The sequence below is a fragment of the Pelophylax lessonae genome (genome assembly GCF_965119305.1).
Source record: "Pelophylax lessonae genome assembly, chromosome: 7".
Taxonomy (NCBI): domain Eukaryota; kingdom Metazoa; phylum Chordata; class Amphibia; order Anura; family Ranidae; genus Pelophylax; species Pelophylax lessonae.
In genome coordinates, this window is record NC_138774.1 from 273,653,328 (window position 1) to 273,667,405 (window position 14,078).

At 44.9% G+C, this 14,078-nt stretch overlaps 2 protein-coding genes across 2 annotated transcripts in view; one reads left to right on the forward strand and one right to left on the reverse strand.

Annotated features, from left to right (window-relative positions):
- CRAT (carnitine O-acetyltransferase) overlaps nucleotides 1-5,932 on the reverse strand; it is a 75,916-nt gene extending 69,984 nt beyond the window's left edge. Inside the window, exon 1 of the mRNA XM_082263072.1 lies at nucleotides 5,602-5,932. Within this exon, the coding sequence (XP_082119198.1) occupies nucleotides 5,602-5,628 (27 nt within the window). The 5' untranslated portion in view covers nucleotides 5,629-5,932. The remainder of the gene's footprint in view (nucleotides 1-5,601) is intronic.
- A 349-nt stretch (nucleotides 5,933-6,281) lies between these two features.
- Nucleotides 6,282-14,078, forward strand: part of PTPA (protein phosphatase 2 phosphatase activator) — a 206,325-nt gene continuing 198,528 nt past the window's right edge. Inside the window, exons 1-2 of the mRNA XM_082263098.1 lie at nucleotides 6,282-6,375; nucleotides 12,829-12,938. Of these exons, the coding sequence (XP_082119224.1) occupies nucleotides 6,351-6,375; nucleotides 12,829-12,938 (135 nt within the window). The 5' untranslated portion in view covers nucleotides 6,282-6,350. The remainder of the gene's footprint in view (nucleotides 6,376-12,828; nucleotides 12,939-14,078) is intronic.

Here is a 14,078-nt window from a genome sequence, read left to right on the forward strand (position 1 = left end):
GGGAAAGGGATGGACAGGCATTGAGAACAGGCAGGGGAAACAGCCATTAGTGACTGCTTGTCAAACTCCCGGCCACCACAAGGGGGCGCCAGTTCCCCGTTCTCTCACTGAAGAAGGCCGAAAAGCTGCGGCCTCAATTATTGGATGGCGCGGTAGTCCATGCACTCGGGGAGTAGGTGGGGGCGCAAAAAGGGACAGGACACCTCCTGCAGTGCACCCCAGGCGCCAGGTCGCTAATTCTAGTCGCCAATGCGACTTGACTCCCGGGGTTTGTTGAGCCCTGAACTAAGCAAACAGCAAACCGATATGGAGTATTGGTACATATATGTATACTCTTTAGTCTGCTGCACATTTTTGGTTTTAATGGTAATAAGTTTTGGAAAATTATTTTAACTTATTATTATAATTATGTGATGTTATTTGGTTTTTATATATGCACTATTTGCACCTTATCTGCTGTTTTGTGTGAATGGCATACTTGTGCATAATTTGGATTCCGCCCCTGATATCAATGACATCCCGGAGTAGTTTGCCCATTTGTTTACTATTGGGTATATGGGAATATTCCGGACAGTGATAGCTTCCGGTTGGGGGCGGTACTAGGTGGACGCGAAAGCATCATCAAAACTTTACCAACAATACGCATCCACATCCGGGGATGTTCTCCGGGTGTAGGCGGAGCAGTAGAAGCAGAAGCGTCACTTTGTTCCGCCCAGGGAAAGACGTCTCACGGATGTAGAGGGCGGAATCCCAGTTTGCCGAGTATAAAGTGGAGCGCAGCGCAGTGTGCTTGCGTCCTCAGTTGAAGTCCTTTGTGACGAAACGCGCCAGGACGTAGGCACGCTGTCTCCTTGGTAACCTGAGTTGTCACGGCGGGAATCCGGAACTCACCGCGGACAAGCTGTGGGAGGGTCCATCAGCAGCGGTGAGCTGGCCAGAACGCCGTGGTTGCCATTTTACGATTATACTGCCTTGTCTTTTACATTTTGATGTAAGCAGATTGGATTAGGGGGGTTACTTTGGTGTTTGTACATTTATTTATGGAATAAAACTGGGAAACAGTATTACACTATTGTGCCTCCTATCCTATCTTTATTGGTACGGTCCGGTTTCTGAGGAACACCAGATAGCAGTGGTCATCCATTAGGAGCGTTCCTGTTCGAGGTTACCAAGGGTGCAAGCAACCTATGCTTACAGGCGAATGATCATTGATTTTCTGGTGAGTGCCCATTCTTAAGGGGAGCACTTATGGTGTGGTGAAGGCGGACACCAGATCTGTGTGTGGAGCACAGGGAGTACCAACGTTTATTGTGGAAACCTGTTTTGCCAGCAAAAGACTGAACTTACATAGACTCAAATACTAGTCCGAACACATCTTAGTTGATGACAGACAGTAGTAAAACCCTGTCAGAGACTCTAACCCTAAGAGCCTTTTCACACCGAGGCGCTTTTAAAGCGCTTTGGAGCTAAAAAAAAAAGAGTTTGAAAGCTCACGAAAACCTACTTCCATTAAAATAAATGATTGCTTTCACATTGGAACGGTGCACTGGTGGGGCGGTAAGAAAAATCCTGCAAGCCGCGTCTTTGGAGCACGTTTGCAGCGCTAAAAAAAGTGCCTCAAAAACGTTCCTCTCCATTTAAATGAATAAGAAGTACCTAAAAAGTTCCTCAAATGGTTCTTGAAGCAGCTTTTGAGTAGGGATTGGCCAATTATCGGCAAAGCCGATATATTGAGGGCCGATCTGCACTTTCCCCGATATATCGGAATCGGCCCCTGAGGTTACCGATATTTCGGGAAAGTGCTTGTACCGGAGTGATCCCTGCAGCTAGAGGCATCACCCCGGTAGCAGCGTCCACAGCCGATGGTCAGCTGTCTTGTAATGACAACGGATGCGGCTGAGAAGCTTCTCAGCTGTCATTACAAGGAGCGGGAAGGGACGCCCCCCCCCCCCCTCTCGCTGCCTTCCGCGGCTCGCCCGGGTCTCCCGTCCCACCGGGAGACCCAGGCATCCTACCTGCACGGCCGCCGAAGACCTGATCAAAGCCGCATTCGGCTCTGATTGGGTCTCCGTGTAAAACCCGGAAGTGATGTCATGACATCACTTCCGGGTACTGGCGCTAAATTAAAAAAAATGACAGCATTCAAAACAGCCAAACTTGGCGTTTTGAATGCTTTTAAGTGCAGAGGAGGGGTTTGGGGTCTTTTAGACCCCCAGATCCCTCCTCAAGAGTACCCGTGTAAAAAAAAAAAAAAAAAAAAATGTTTTTTTAAATGTCTGAAAATATCAGCAGATATCGACTGATACTGATATGCAATGACCAAAAAATTGGTATCGCCAATAAAAAAATGATATCGGTCGATCACTACTTTAGAGTCCCATGTCCTTCAAAAAAGTGCACTACTAGCTTCTCAAAAGTGGTGCAAAAGTGCTCAGCAGTTTTCAAGCACCTCAGTGTGAAAGGGCTGTAACCGTTTTATCCAACATGTTTTGGCTAAAGCTCCGCTTTAAGTCTTGCGATAGGTAATGAAAGTTTGTGTGTTGCTAGAAATTCAATTTAGTTATTGGTTTGGATTTACAAGCATTAAAGTGTAACTCCAGCCAATCAGGTTCCTCCACCCCAAACTGGCTCATCCATGCCTTTATGGACCTTACTTTGTGTACTGGTCCAAATCATTTGGTGAAGGGGGGGGGGGATTATGGTGTGAGGTTGGACTTGGCCCCTTAGTTCCAGTAAAGGGAATTCTTAAGGTTTCAGCATACCAAGACATTTTGGACAATTTCATGCTTCCAACTTTGTGGTAACACTTTGGGGATGACCCCTTCCCAGGTCCAACGTGATTGCACACCAGTGCACAAAGCAAGACATGGATGAGTGAGTTTGGGGTGGAGGAACTTGACTGGACTGCACAGAGTCCTGACCTCAACCTGATAGAACCGCTTTGGGATGAATTAGAGCGGAGACTGCGAGCCAGGCCTTTTCTTCCACATCTGTGCCTGACCTCACAAATGCCCTTCCGGAAAAATTGTCAACCATTCCCATAGACACACTCCTAAACCTTGTGGACAGCCTTCCCAGAAGAGTTGAAGCTGTTATAGCTGCAAAGGGTGGGTCAACTCAATATTGAGCCCTATGGACTAAGTGTATAAAGGCAGGTGTTGGTAATATACTGTATATGGAACCTTCTATAACAGAAGGTCAACAACGCTGGTGGCTACACACACAGCCAAGGCTTTTCAATGCCGCTCTAATGGGATCCCCTCAGGGCCAAAAGGTACAGGTCATCCCATAGTCATTCCATAGTTTCATCCCCAAAAATGTTAAATGCCCCACAAAGTGTAAAATCTTATGGTATACTAACAGATAACTTTGCACTTACATCTGGTGTACTACCCAGGAACGGCCAAGAACATTCCACTACATAGAAGACACCCAATTCATTTTGTACTATGTACATTGCTACAATGTCACGGCACACACAAATCATTACACAGTATCCATGCAAAAACAAGTTCAGGGGACTTTGGATACTAAAGTGAGGTCACTGAGCTAACTCCAGAGACACCGACACAATGTAAAAGCAAGGTTTTCACAACCATGTGATGCAACCCACCACTGGTATACAAGACAGTGCTACCGCCACAACACCAGTATGTGCAATCAGATCATATACTAAAATCAAATAGAAATGACGTATACAAATATTCACAACATGCCAGTGCTCCTTTCATACTAGTCAAGATTTCTTTAACGGATATAAAATAACAAATATGCTATACATAAAGCATATACTATAGATATGAGCGTACATAAAGCATATACTATAAATAATAAATATATTAGAGGTGCATACATAAAGGATATATATATATATATATATATATATATATACATAAAGTAAATACTATAAATATGTGCATACATATAAATATAATATATGTGTATACGTAAAGGATATATTGTATATACATTTATGATTAATGATATTGCACAATAGCCCTCGAAGTGCTGCATACATTAAGATGCATCCCCCAGCTATAGAATATATGAAGTATATAGTGTATATGGGATATATGGAGTAGTATACAGTGTATTTGCAGTTTATAGGGCATATGGGGTATATAATGTATATGGGGTATATAGTGTATATGGGGTATATAGTGTATATGGGGTATACAGAGTATATAGTGTATATGGGATATATGAAGTATATAGTGTATATGGGATATATAGAGTATATAGCATTTATTGGATATATAGGATATATGGATTATATAGCGTATATGGGATATATGAAGGATATATTGAGTATATAGTGTATATGGAGAATATAGCATATATGGGATATACGGAGTATATAGTGTACATGGGATATATGAAGTATCTATGGCGTATACTATATGGTGTATATGAGATATACAGTGTATATAGTGTACATGGTACATATGAAGTATATATGGTGTATATAGTGTATATGGGATATATAAAGTACATAGTGTATTTACAGAGTATATAGTATATATGGAGTATATAGTGTATATAGGATATATGGAGTATATAATGAATATGGGATACATGAAGTATATAGTGTATATGTGATATATATGAAATATATAGTGTATATGGGATATATATATATATGAAATATATAGGATATATAATGTATATGGAGTATATAGTGTATATGGGATATATGGAGTATATAGTGTACATAGTGTATATATGGAGCATATAGTGTATATGGGATATGTATGGAGTATTAAAAGTATATATAGCGTATATATGATATATTGAGTATATGGGATATATATGGAGTATAATGTATATTGAATATATAGTGTATATGGGATATGTGAAGTATATATGAAGTATATAGTGTATATGGGATATATAGAGAGTATAATGTATATGGGATGTATAGTGTATATGGGATATGTGAAGTATATAGTGTATATGGGATATGTGAAGTATATAGTGTATATGGGATATGTGAAGTATATAGTGTATATATGGGATATATGAAGTATATATGGAGTATATAGTGTATATATGGGATACATGGAGTATATAGTGTATATGGGATCTATATGGAGTATATATGGGATATGTGAAGTATATATGTATATATGGGATACATGGAGTATATATGGAGTATATAGTGTATATGTGGGATATATGAAGTATATATGGAGTATATAGTGTATATATGGGATATATGGAGTATATAGTGTATATGGGATATAATGTATATGGTATGTATGCATATGGGATATAATGTATATGGTATGTATAGTGTATATGGGATATAATGTATATGGAGTATATAGTGTATATGGGATATAATGTATATGGTATGTATAGTGTATATGGGATATAATGTATATGGTATGTATAGTGTATATATGGGATATATGAAGTATATAGCGTATATGGTATGTTTAGTGTATATGGGATATAATGTATATGGTATGTATAGTGTATATGGGATATAATGTATATGGTATGTATAGTGTATATGGGATATAATGTATATGGTATGTATAGTGTACAGAGCTCCTGTGGTCCCCATTCTCTCACACACACTCACACGTTGTCACTCACCATACTCCTCGCTATAAAAGCCAACATGATGAGTGCGGAGAGCCGTGCTCCGGTCCCGGTACAAAGTCCCCGTGTGATCTGTCACTCACAAGGACAGTGTGACAAGGGTATAAGGAAACTTCATTGCTGATCTCCAGTACACAACTGGTATTGCCCATAGTGACCAGGGTGGGGCGCAGCGGCCATTTTTAAATTGGGCATGCCCCTTTCAACGGTTCTCCTACCCCGGGAGGATTAATCATTAACCCGAGACACTGTTATGTACATTCCACCTGGACCATGGAATGTTTGGAAATATGACACTACGTCACATTTCCAGTAACAAACGTGGCGCCCGAGCAGCTGCCATTTTTACTAGTGGCAAAAGTAGATCTTTGGGGGAATTTATTTTATTTTTCTTCTTTTCAAAGAGCAGAAAAATTGTATCATTCAGGGACTGACTAACAGTTGCCATATAACTTTTTTACATAGGAAGATAAAGCTTTGCCCTCATCCAGGATGGCGGGCAGCTGGCACCGGCGCCATGTTTGATGTTGGCAATGCCATTGATCGAGGGGAGAGGGGATTGTGAGGGGAGAGGGGTGATGAAATACAGAAGAGGGTTATGAGGCCCGGGTTGTTTCTGACAGGGACAGAGGAAGGGGGGTTTATTTTTGGATTAAACACGTGAGCTGGGGAGAAAAAGGGGGCGTGTCTGTTAGAGGGTAGGGGTGAAAGGTGAAAGGTGAGGAGTTCCCGGCTGCAGGAAGATGGCTGAGAGGGAGCAACAGACAGGTCTGTCACTAGGGGTCCCGACTTGTTACCAGGCTGGGCCTTTGTTGCTATGGTAACCGTGGTTTGGGGAGGCGGGGGGGTTCAGCTTGTACCATGACTGCTGTGGAACTAGAAGTCCCAGCATGATATATGAAGAGACAGTTCCTGGTGCTGGAGGTGTGCTTCAGGAAAATCCTTAATTCCCTGGACTCCCTTCCTCTCCTCATACCTGTACTGTACTCCCTTCTTCTCCTCATACCTGTACTGGACTCCTCACTTCCTCTCCTCAAACCTGTACTGGACTCCCTTTCTCTCCTCATACCTGTACTGAACTCCTCCCTTCCTCTCCTCATACCTGTACTGGACTCCCTTTCTTCTCCTCATACCTGTACTGGACTCCCTTCTTCTCCTCATACCTGTACTGTACTCCTCATTTCCTCTCCTCATACCTGTACCGGACTCCTCACTTCCTCTCCTCAAACCTGTACTGAACTCCTCCCTTCCTCTCCTCATACCTGTACTGAACTCCTCCCTTCCTCTCCTCATACCTGTACCGGACTCCTCACTTCCTCTCCTCAAACCTGTACTGGACTCCCTTTCTCTCCTCATACCTGTACTGAACTCCTCCCTTCCTCTCCTCATACCTGTACCGGACTCCTCACTTCCTCTCCTCAAACCTGTACTGAACTCCTCCCTTCCTCTCCTCATACCTGTACTGAACTCCTCCCTTCCTCTCCTCATACCTGTACCGGACTCCTCACTTCCTCTCCTCAAACCTGTACTGGACTCCCTTTCTCTCCTCATACCTGTACTGAACTCCTCCCTTCCTTCTCCTCATACCTGTACTGAACTCCTCCCTTCCTTCTCCTCATACCTGTACTGAACTCCTCCCTTCCTTCTCCTCATACCTATACCGGACTCACTTCCTTCTCCTCATACCTGTACCGGACTCCCTTCCTCTCCTCATACCTGTACCGGACTCCCTTTCTTCTCCTCATACCTGTACCGGACTCCCTTTCTTCTCCTCATACCTGTGCTGGACTCCCTTCCTTCTCCTCATACCTGTATTGGACTCCCTTCCTCTCCTCATACCTGTACCGGACTCCCTTCCTCTCCTCATACCTGTACCGGACTCCCTTTCTTCTCCTCATACCTGTGCCGGACTCCCTTTCTTCTCCTCATACCTGTGCCGGACTCACTTCCTTCTCCTCATACCTGTGCCGGACTCACTTCCTTCTCCTCATACCTGTACTGGACTCCCTTCCTCTCCTCATACCTGTACCGGACTCCCTTCCTCTCCTCATACCTGTACCGGACTCCCTTCCTCTCCTCATACCTGTACCGGACTCCCTTTCTTCTCCTCATACCTGTACCGGACTCCCTTTCTTCTCCTCATACCTGTGCCGGACTCACTTCCTTCTCCTCATACCTGTACTGGACTCCCTTTCTTCTCCTCATACCTGTACCGGACTCCCTTTCTTCTCCTCATACCTGTACCGGACTCCCTTCCTCTCCTCATACCTGTACCGGACTCCCTTTCTTCTCCTCATACCTGTGCCGGACTCACTTCCTTCTCCTCATACCTGTGCCGGACTCCCTTCTTCTCCTCATACCTGTGCCGGACTCACTTCCTTCTCCTCATACCTGTGCCGGACTCACTTCCTTCTCCTCATACCTGTGCTGGATTCACTTCCTTCTCCTCATACCTGTACTGGACTCCCTTTCTTCTCCTCATACCTGTACCGGACTCCTCACTCCCTCTCCTCATACCTGTACCGGACTCCCTTCTTCTCCTCATACCTGTACTGGACTCCCTTCCTCTCATACCTGTTATGCTGACTGTGTCTGCACTGGGGACACCTTCATCTGTCCTGATCACTGTTGTCACCTGACAGGAAGTAAAGGAACATCCAAAATGTTACCATTGTCACCTGAATAGGAGTAGGAGTAGGAGGAGGAGGGGCCGGTGACAACTCACAAACCTGAGTCCCCCCCCCCCCCCAAAACTTCAGACAGTTTCTTTCCAACGTCAGCAGAGATGTGTGGGGAAGTCCAAAGTTTTATGGTTGTCACCAGAACAGGAAGTGAAGAGATTCCTCAATGGAGGGATCTGTTCTGGTGAGAACCGATTGTTGATTTCTCCTCACTTCCGTGGTGTCTCTTTGGGACAGGAAGTGAGGGTTCTTTAACCACTTCTGGACCGCAAGGTTTTACTTCCTTAAAGCGGATTTCCACTCAAAAGTGGAACTTCCGCTTATATGCTCCCCCCCCCCCCTTTCAGTGCCACATTTGGCACCTTTTCAGGGGGGAGGCGGGAACGGGTACCTGGTTTTGACAGGTACTCTTCCCTACTTTCGGGAGACAGCACCACGGGGCTGTCCCTCAGAAGATTGCTCCCCCCTTTTTCCCACGCCGCCGGGCCAATAACAAAGCGCAGCGCAGTTCGTGCATGTGCAGTAGGTGAGGTTTCCCTTACCTTGAATGGCGGTGGTAGCACCCTGAGAGCCATTTGGCACCTTTCAGGGGGGATGGGGGAACGGGTACCTGGCTTTGACAGGTACCCTTCCCCACTTCCGGGAGACAGCACCACGGTGCATTCCTTTAGAATTTTGCCCCCCCTTTTTCCCACACCGCTGGATCAATAAGGAAGTGCAGTGCGCTTCGTGCATGTGCAGTAGGTGAGGTTTCCCTTACCTTGAATGGCGGTGGTAGCACCCCGAGAGCCTTTTGGCACCTTTCAGGGGGGAGGGAGGGAACAGGTACCTGGTTTTGACAGGTACCCTTCTCCACTTTTGGGAGACAGCCCCATGGCGCCGTCCCTCAGAAGTTCAGCCCCCCTCCTTCTTCCACCGCTGCCGGGGCCAATAAGAAAGCGCAGGGCGATTCGAGCATGTGCAGTAGTTAAGGTGTCCCTTTCCTCGAATGGCGGTGGTAGCACCCCGAGAGCCAATACAAAAACCGGTTTCGGGTGCCGCCATCGCTTGAACCCTGGACAGGTAAGTGTCCTAATATTAAAAGTTAGCAGCTACAGTATTTGTAGCTGCTGATTTTTAATTTTTTCATGGGGGGGCGGTGGAACTCCTCTTTAATGACCAGGCCATTTTTTGCGATTCTCCATTCTCCAGACTCGATCCCCGACGATCGGGTAAGAGCAGCGGCGATCGCCGCTGCTCCTCCCCTGGCCCGACTCCCGCTGTGAATGAAAACAGCGGGAGCGAGCCTCCGGCGGCGCGCAAGCGCCGCCCAGAAGGGGGAGTGTCCAATCACGTTAATACTACGTGGCTGGACGATAACGAACCACTCTGCCGCAGTAGTATTACTGTGAGCGGTCGTAGAGTGGTTAAAGCGGAGTTCCACCCAAAAGTGGAACTTCCGCTTACATGCTTTGTTCCTCCCTCCGGTGCCATATTTGGCACCTTTTCAGGGAGGAGCATACCTATTTTTGACAGGTACCCTTCCCCACTCCTGGGAGACAGCGCCGCGGCGCCGTCCCTCAGAAGTTCGGCCCTCCTCCTCCTTCCTCCACCACCGAGCCAGTTAGTAATGCTTTGCGCATGTGCAGTAGGTAAGGTTTCCCTTACCTTGAATGACCGTGGTAGCACCCTGAGAGCAGATCCAAAAATCGGCTTTGGGTGCCGACATCATGGGAATCCTGGACAGGTAAGTGTCCTAATATTAAAATTCAGCAGCTACAGTACTTGTAGCTGCTGCCTTTTCATTTTTTCGGGGGGCAGAACTCCTCCTTTAAGTGTAAGTTCACCTTTACAGAAAATCTGTAAGGTGAACTTACAGTGGACCCCCTTCCATCATCCCCTCCCACTGGTCTTGCTGACTTTGAGTCCTGCGATCACCCGCTGTGAAAAATCAGGACTCGCAGCTTTCTCTCCTCTTCTCCAGCGCTGACAGGAAGGGCTGGGCGGGTTCTGATTGGTCAGCATGTGACAGTGCCAACCAATTAGGATGCCTCATATACGTTCATGCAAAGAGGTACGTTTAGGAGATTATGCCACGATGATTTAAAATCCCTGGACCGGTAAAGTGATAATGTCTCACTGCTGGTGATCGTGGGACTCCAGGTCAGTGGGGGCCGGGGGGAATGATGGAAGGGGGTTCAGTGTAAGTTCACCTTACAGATTTTATGTAAAGGTGAACTTCCTTTAAAAATCTCCATTAGGCAATGTTTTCAACGTCTTTACAGGTTACCAGTCTAGAGTTAGAGGTGTTCTTGCGCTGGAATTATTGCTCTTGCTCTAATGTTTGCGGTGAGACCTTCTGTGTGGTGTGAACCAGGATGGATTTGATTTAAATCAAGTCGATTTTTAAATTCTAATTTTTTTAAAGAGCAAACTGTCATCTCTGTCCCGCGGAAGCTCCTCCTCTAACCCGCTGTTTACTCACCGACAGTCCCATTCACTTTAATGGGGCAGCTGGTGATGCGGCAGTGACGCAACAAGGTGAGGGACGTGGCGGCAGCAGGTGAGTGGATGCCCACTAACAGGCGCTGCCGTGATGGATCTGAAATGACAGGTGCTTTTTAAGTCCCCATTCACACTAGCGTGACTTGTCAGGCGACTTGGTCGCCTGACAAGTTGCAGTGGGTCGCCTGCCATTGATTAGCACAGGACCCGTTCTAATAGGAGCGACACAAGTCGCTCCGACTTAGAAAAAGGGTCCTATACTACTATGCAGTGACCTGGAGGCGACTTGCATTGACTTCAATGATATGAAGTCAGTGCATGTCGCGCTGAGGTCGCCCCGGCAAGTCATGTCGCCCCTGTGTGAATGGGCTCTAAATGTAAGGACTCAGTCTTGCTGGTGGTTAGAATCTTTAATATTTGCAAACAAAATGAAGGTTGCGTATTTAGAATAGTGAGCTGTCAGGTTAGTAAAACGGCGATATCAGAACCGATTCAATCATACAGTTTGTAGTGTACAATAGATTTGCAAAACAATGGGACAAAGGAATATTCCTGAACTTTGATTTATCTCATGGTTACTGTGAAATTGTGGAAAACCATCAATGCAGTGCATGTTATCTCAGCTTGCAGAGTTTGGATTTATAGAATGAGTTTACCAAAAATGTAAATATTGCAGAATATACAGCCTCATGCTACATAACTAAGCTCCATTTCATGCTGAATAAACTAAAATATGAATGTATCTTAAATAGAATTCTATTTTTATATAATGTTTTACTTTAAAAGCATTGTATTTTGTTTGTATTCTGTGTTATCCTTCTTTTTTTTTTTTTTTTTTTTTTTTCAATAAAGAGCATCCCTGATTTGTTAAAAAAAAAAAAAAAAAAAAAAAAAAAAGCATTGTTTTAAAATGTGATAAAATTAAAAAAAAATCTGATTTAATATAAAAAAAATGTATTTTTTTTTTCTATTTTATCCACCCTGGATTTGGATAACACTGAGAGGCCAGTTTATAGGAGAAAGTGGATAATACATCTCTGCAGGATCTGAATACTTTGAATGCATAAATGCATTTTTCATAGCAATCATAAAATATAGAGTACACTGTGGATACTCTGGTATCCTTTAGAGCATAATCTCTCAACTGTTTTACCTTAGAGGAACCCTAAAAATAGTTTTCAGGTCTCAGGGCAGCCCTGCTACAAAAAACAAATGGGGGTCATTGGGGAAATGCACCCCCCAGCAATAGATGGTCAGTGGGAAGAGTGCCTCCGATACAGTGGTGGTCAATTTGCCCCCCTTACAGACAGCCAAATAGATCATTGTTTTTATGTTGGTGGCTCTGCCAAGTGGCATTGGAGTCAGAGCTTTGGAGGCTCCATCGTATGGGAAGTCCATCATACATTGCTCAAAGAACCCCTAGCAACATCTAGAGCAGGGATCCTCAAACTACGGCCCTCCAGCTGTTGGGGAACTACACATCCCATGAGGCATTGTAAAACTCTGACATTAACAGACATGACTAGGCATGATGGGAATCGTAGTTCTTGAACAACTGGAGGGCCGTAGTTTGAAGACCCCTGGTCTAGAGGAACACTATGGTTCTATGGAGCCTTGGTGGAGAATGGCCGCCTTAGGATGGCCATACGTTCTACAATTTACTTGAAGAAGTTGGCTTTAGGTTTATCAAAACCATCTAATGAGGTCAGACCTAAACACTTTCAGTTTGTATCCAATCAGGCAGGCACTTGCACTATATGGTTGAAAGTAATTGAGCAAGAAAATTGTATAATATATGGCCAGCTTTACAGTGATCTCTGGATAAGGTTGCACCAAAATAGGAGAGGACCCTGTCACATGACCTGTCAGTCATGTGACCTGTGTCCTCCACCTCCTCCCCTCAGCAAACAAATGGGGCTTTGCTTGCTTTAGAACCCCGAAGTAAGCAGAATAGAAAGGCACATTGCTGTGGTTATTGCATTTGAATACAAATCCATTACAACCATTTCATACATTACATGTAGTAAGTTTTTTTTTTTTTTTTTTTCTCCCACAGGCTCCCAACATGGGGATGAGGTTCTTCCATCTCTTGCAGGACATATCTTTATTATCCCAAAGAAAGATATCCACACAGTTCCGGACATGGCCAAATGGAAACGCTCTCAGGTACAATCTGTTTTCAGTTTTGCTGTAGAGATTAAAGCGACTGTCATGTAAGATGTATGGAGGGCTGCCATTGCAGGCTTTCTTCTGAATATCTTAGATCAGTGGTGTTCAAACTGCTGCCCATGGGCCAGATGTGACCCTTTGCTTGCCTTTATCTGGCCTTTGGGGCACTATTACTCCCATTGATATGAAGCACTATTCGTCCCACTGATACGAGACCCTACTCCCCCCCCCTACTTACACCAACGATGAGGCACCATTCCTTCCACTGACCGCAATAATGGGGCACTTTTCCTCCCCACTGTCATCAGTGATGGGGCATTATTCCTTCCACTGACCGCAATAATGGGGCACTGTTCCTCCCACTAATACCAATGATGGGGCTCCATTACTTCCAATACTATTAATGATGGGGTTCCACCCCTAATACCAATTATGGGGCTTTATTCCTCCTTCTACTGACCCCTAATACCAATGATGGGGCTTTATTCCTCTTCCTACTGACCCCTAATATCAGTGATGGGGCTTTATTCCTCCTCCTACTGACCCCTAATACCAATAATGGGGCTTTATTCCTCCTTCTACTGACACCTAATACCAATGATGAGGCTTTATTCCTCCTCCTCTTGACCCCTAATAATAATGATGGGGCTTTATTTCTCCTCCTCTTGACCCCTAATACCAATGATGGGGCTTTATTCCTCCTCCTCTTGACCCCTAATACCAATGATGGGGCTTTATTCCTCCTCCTAATGACCCCTAATACCGATGATGGGGCTTTATTCCTCCTCCTCTTGACCCCTAATAATAATGATGGGGCTTTATTCCTCCTCCTCTTGACACCTAATACCAATGATGGGGCTTTATTCCTCCTTCTACTGACACCTAATACCAATGATGGTGCTTTATCCCTCCTTCTACTGACCCCTAATACCAATGATGGTGCTTTATTCCTCCTCCTACTGACCCCTAATACCAATGATGGGGCTTTATTCCTCCTCCTACTGACCCCTAATACCAATGATGGTGCTTTATTCCTCCTCCTACTGACCCCTAATACCAATGATGGGGCTTTATTCCTCCTCCTACTGACCCCTAATACCAATGATGGTGCTTTATCCCTCCTTCTACTGACCCCTA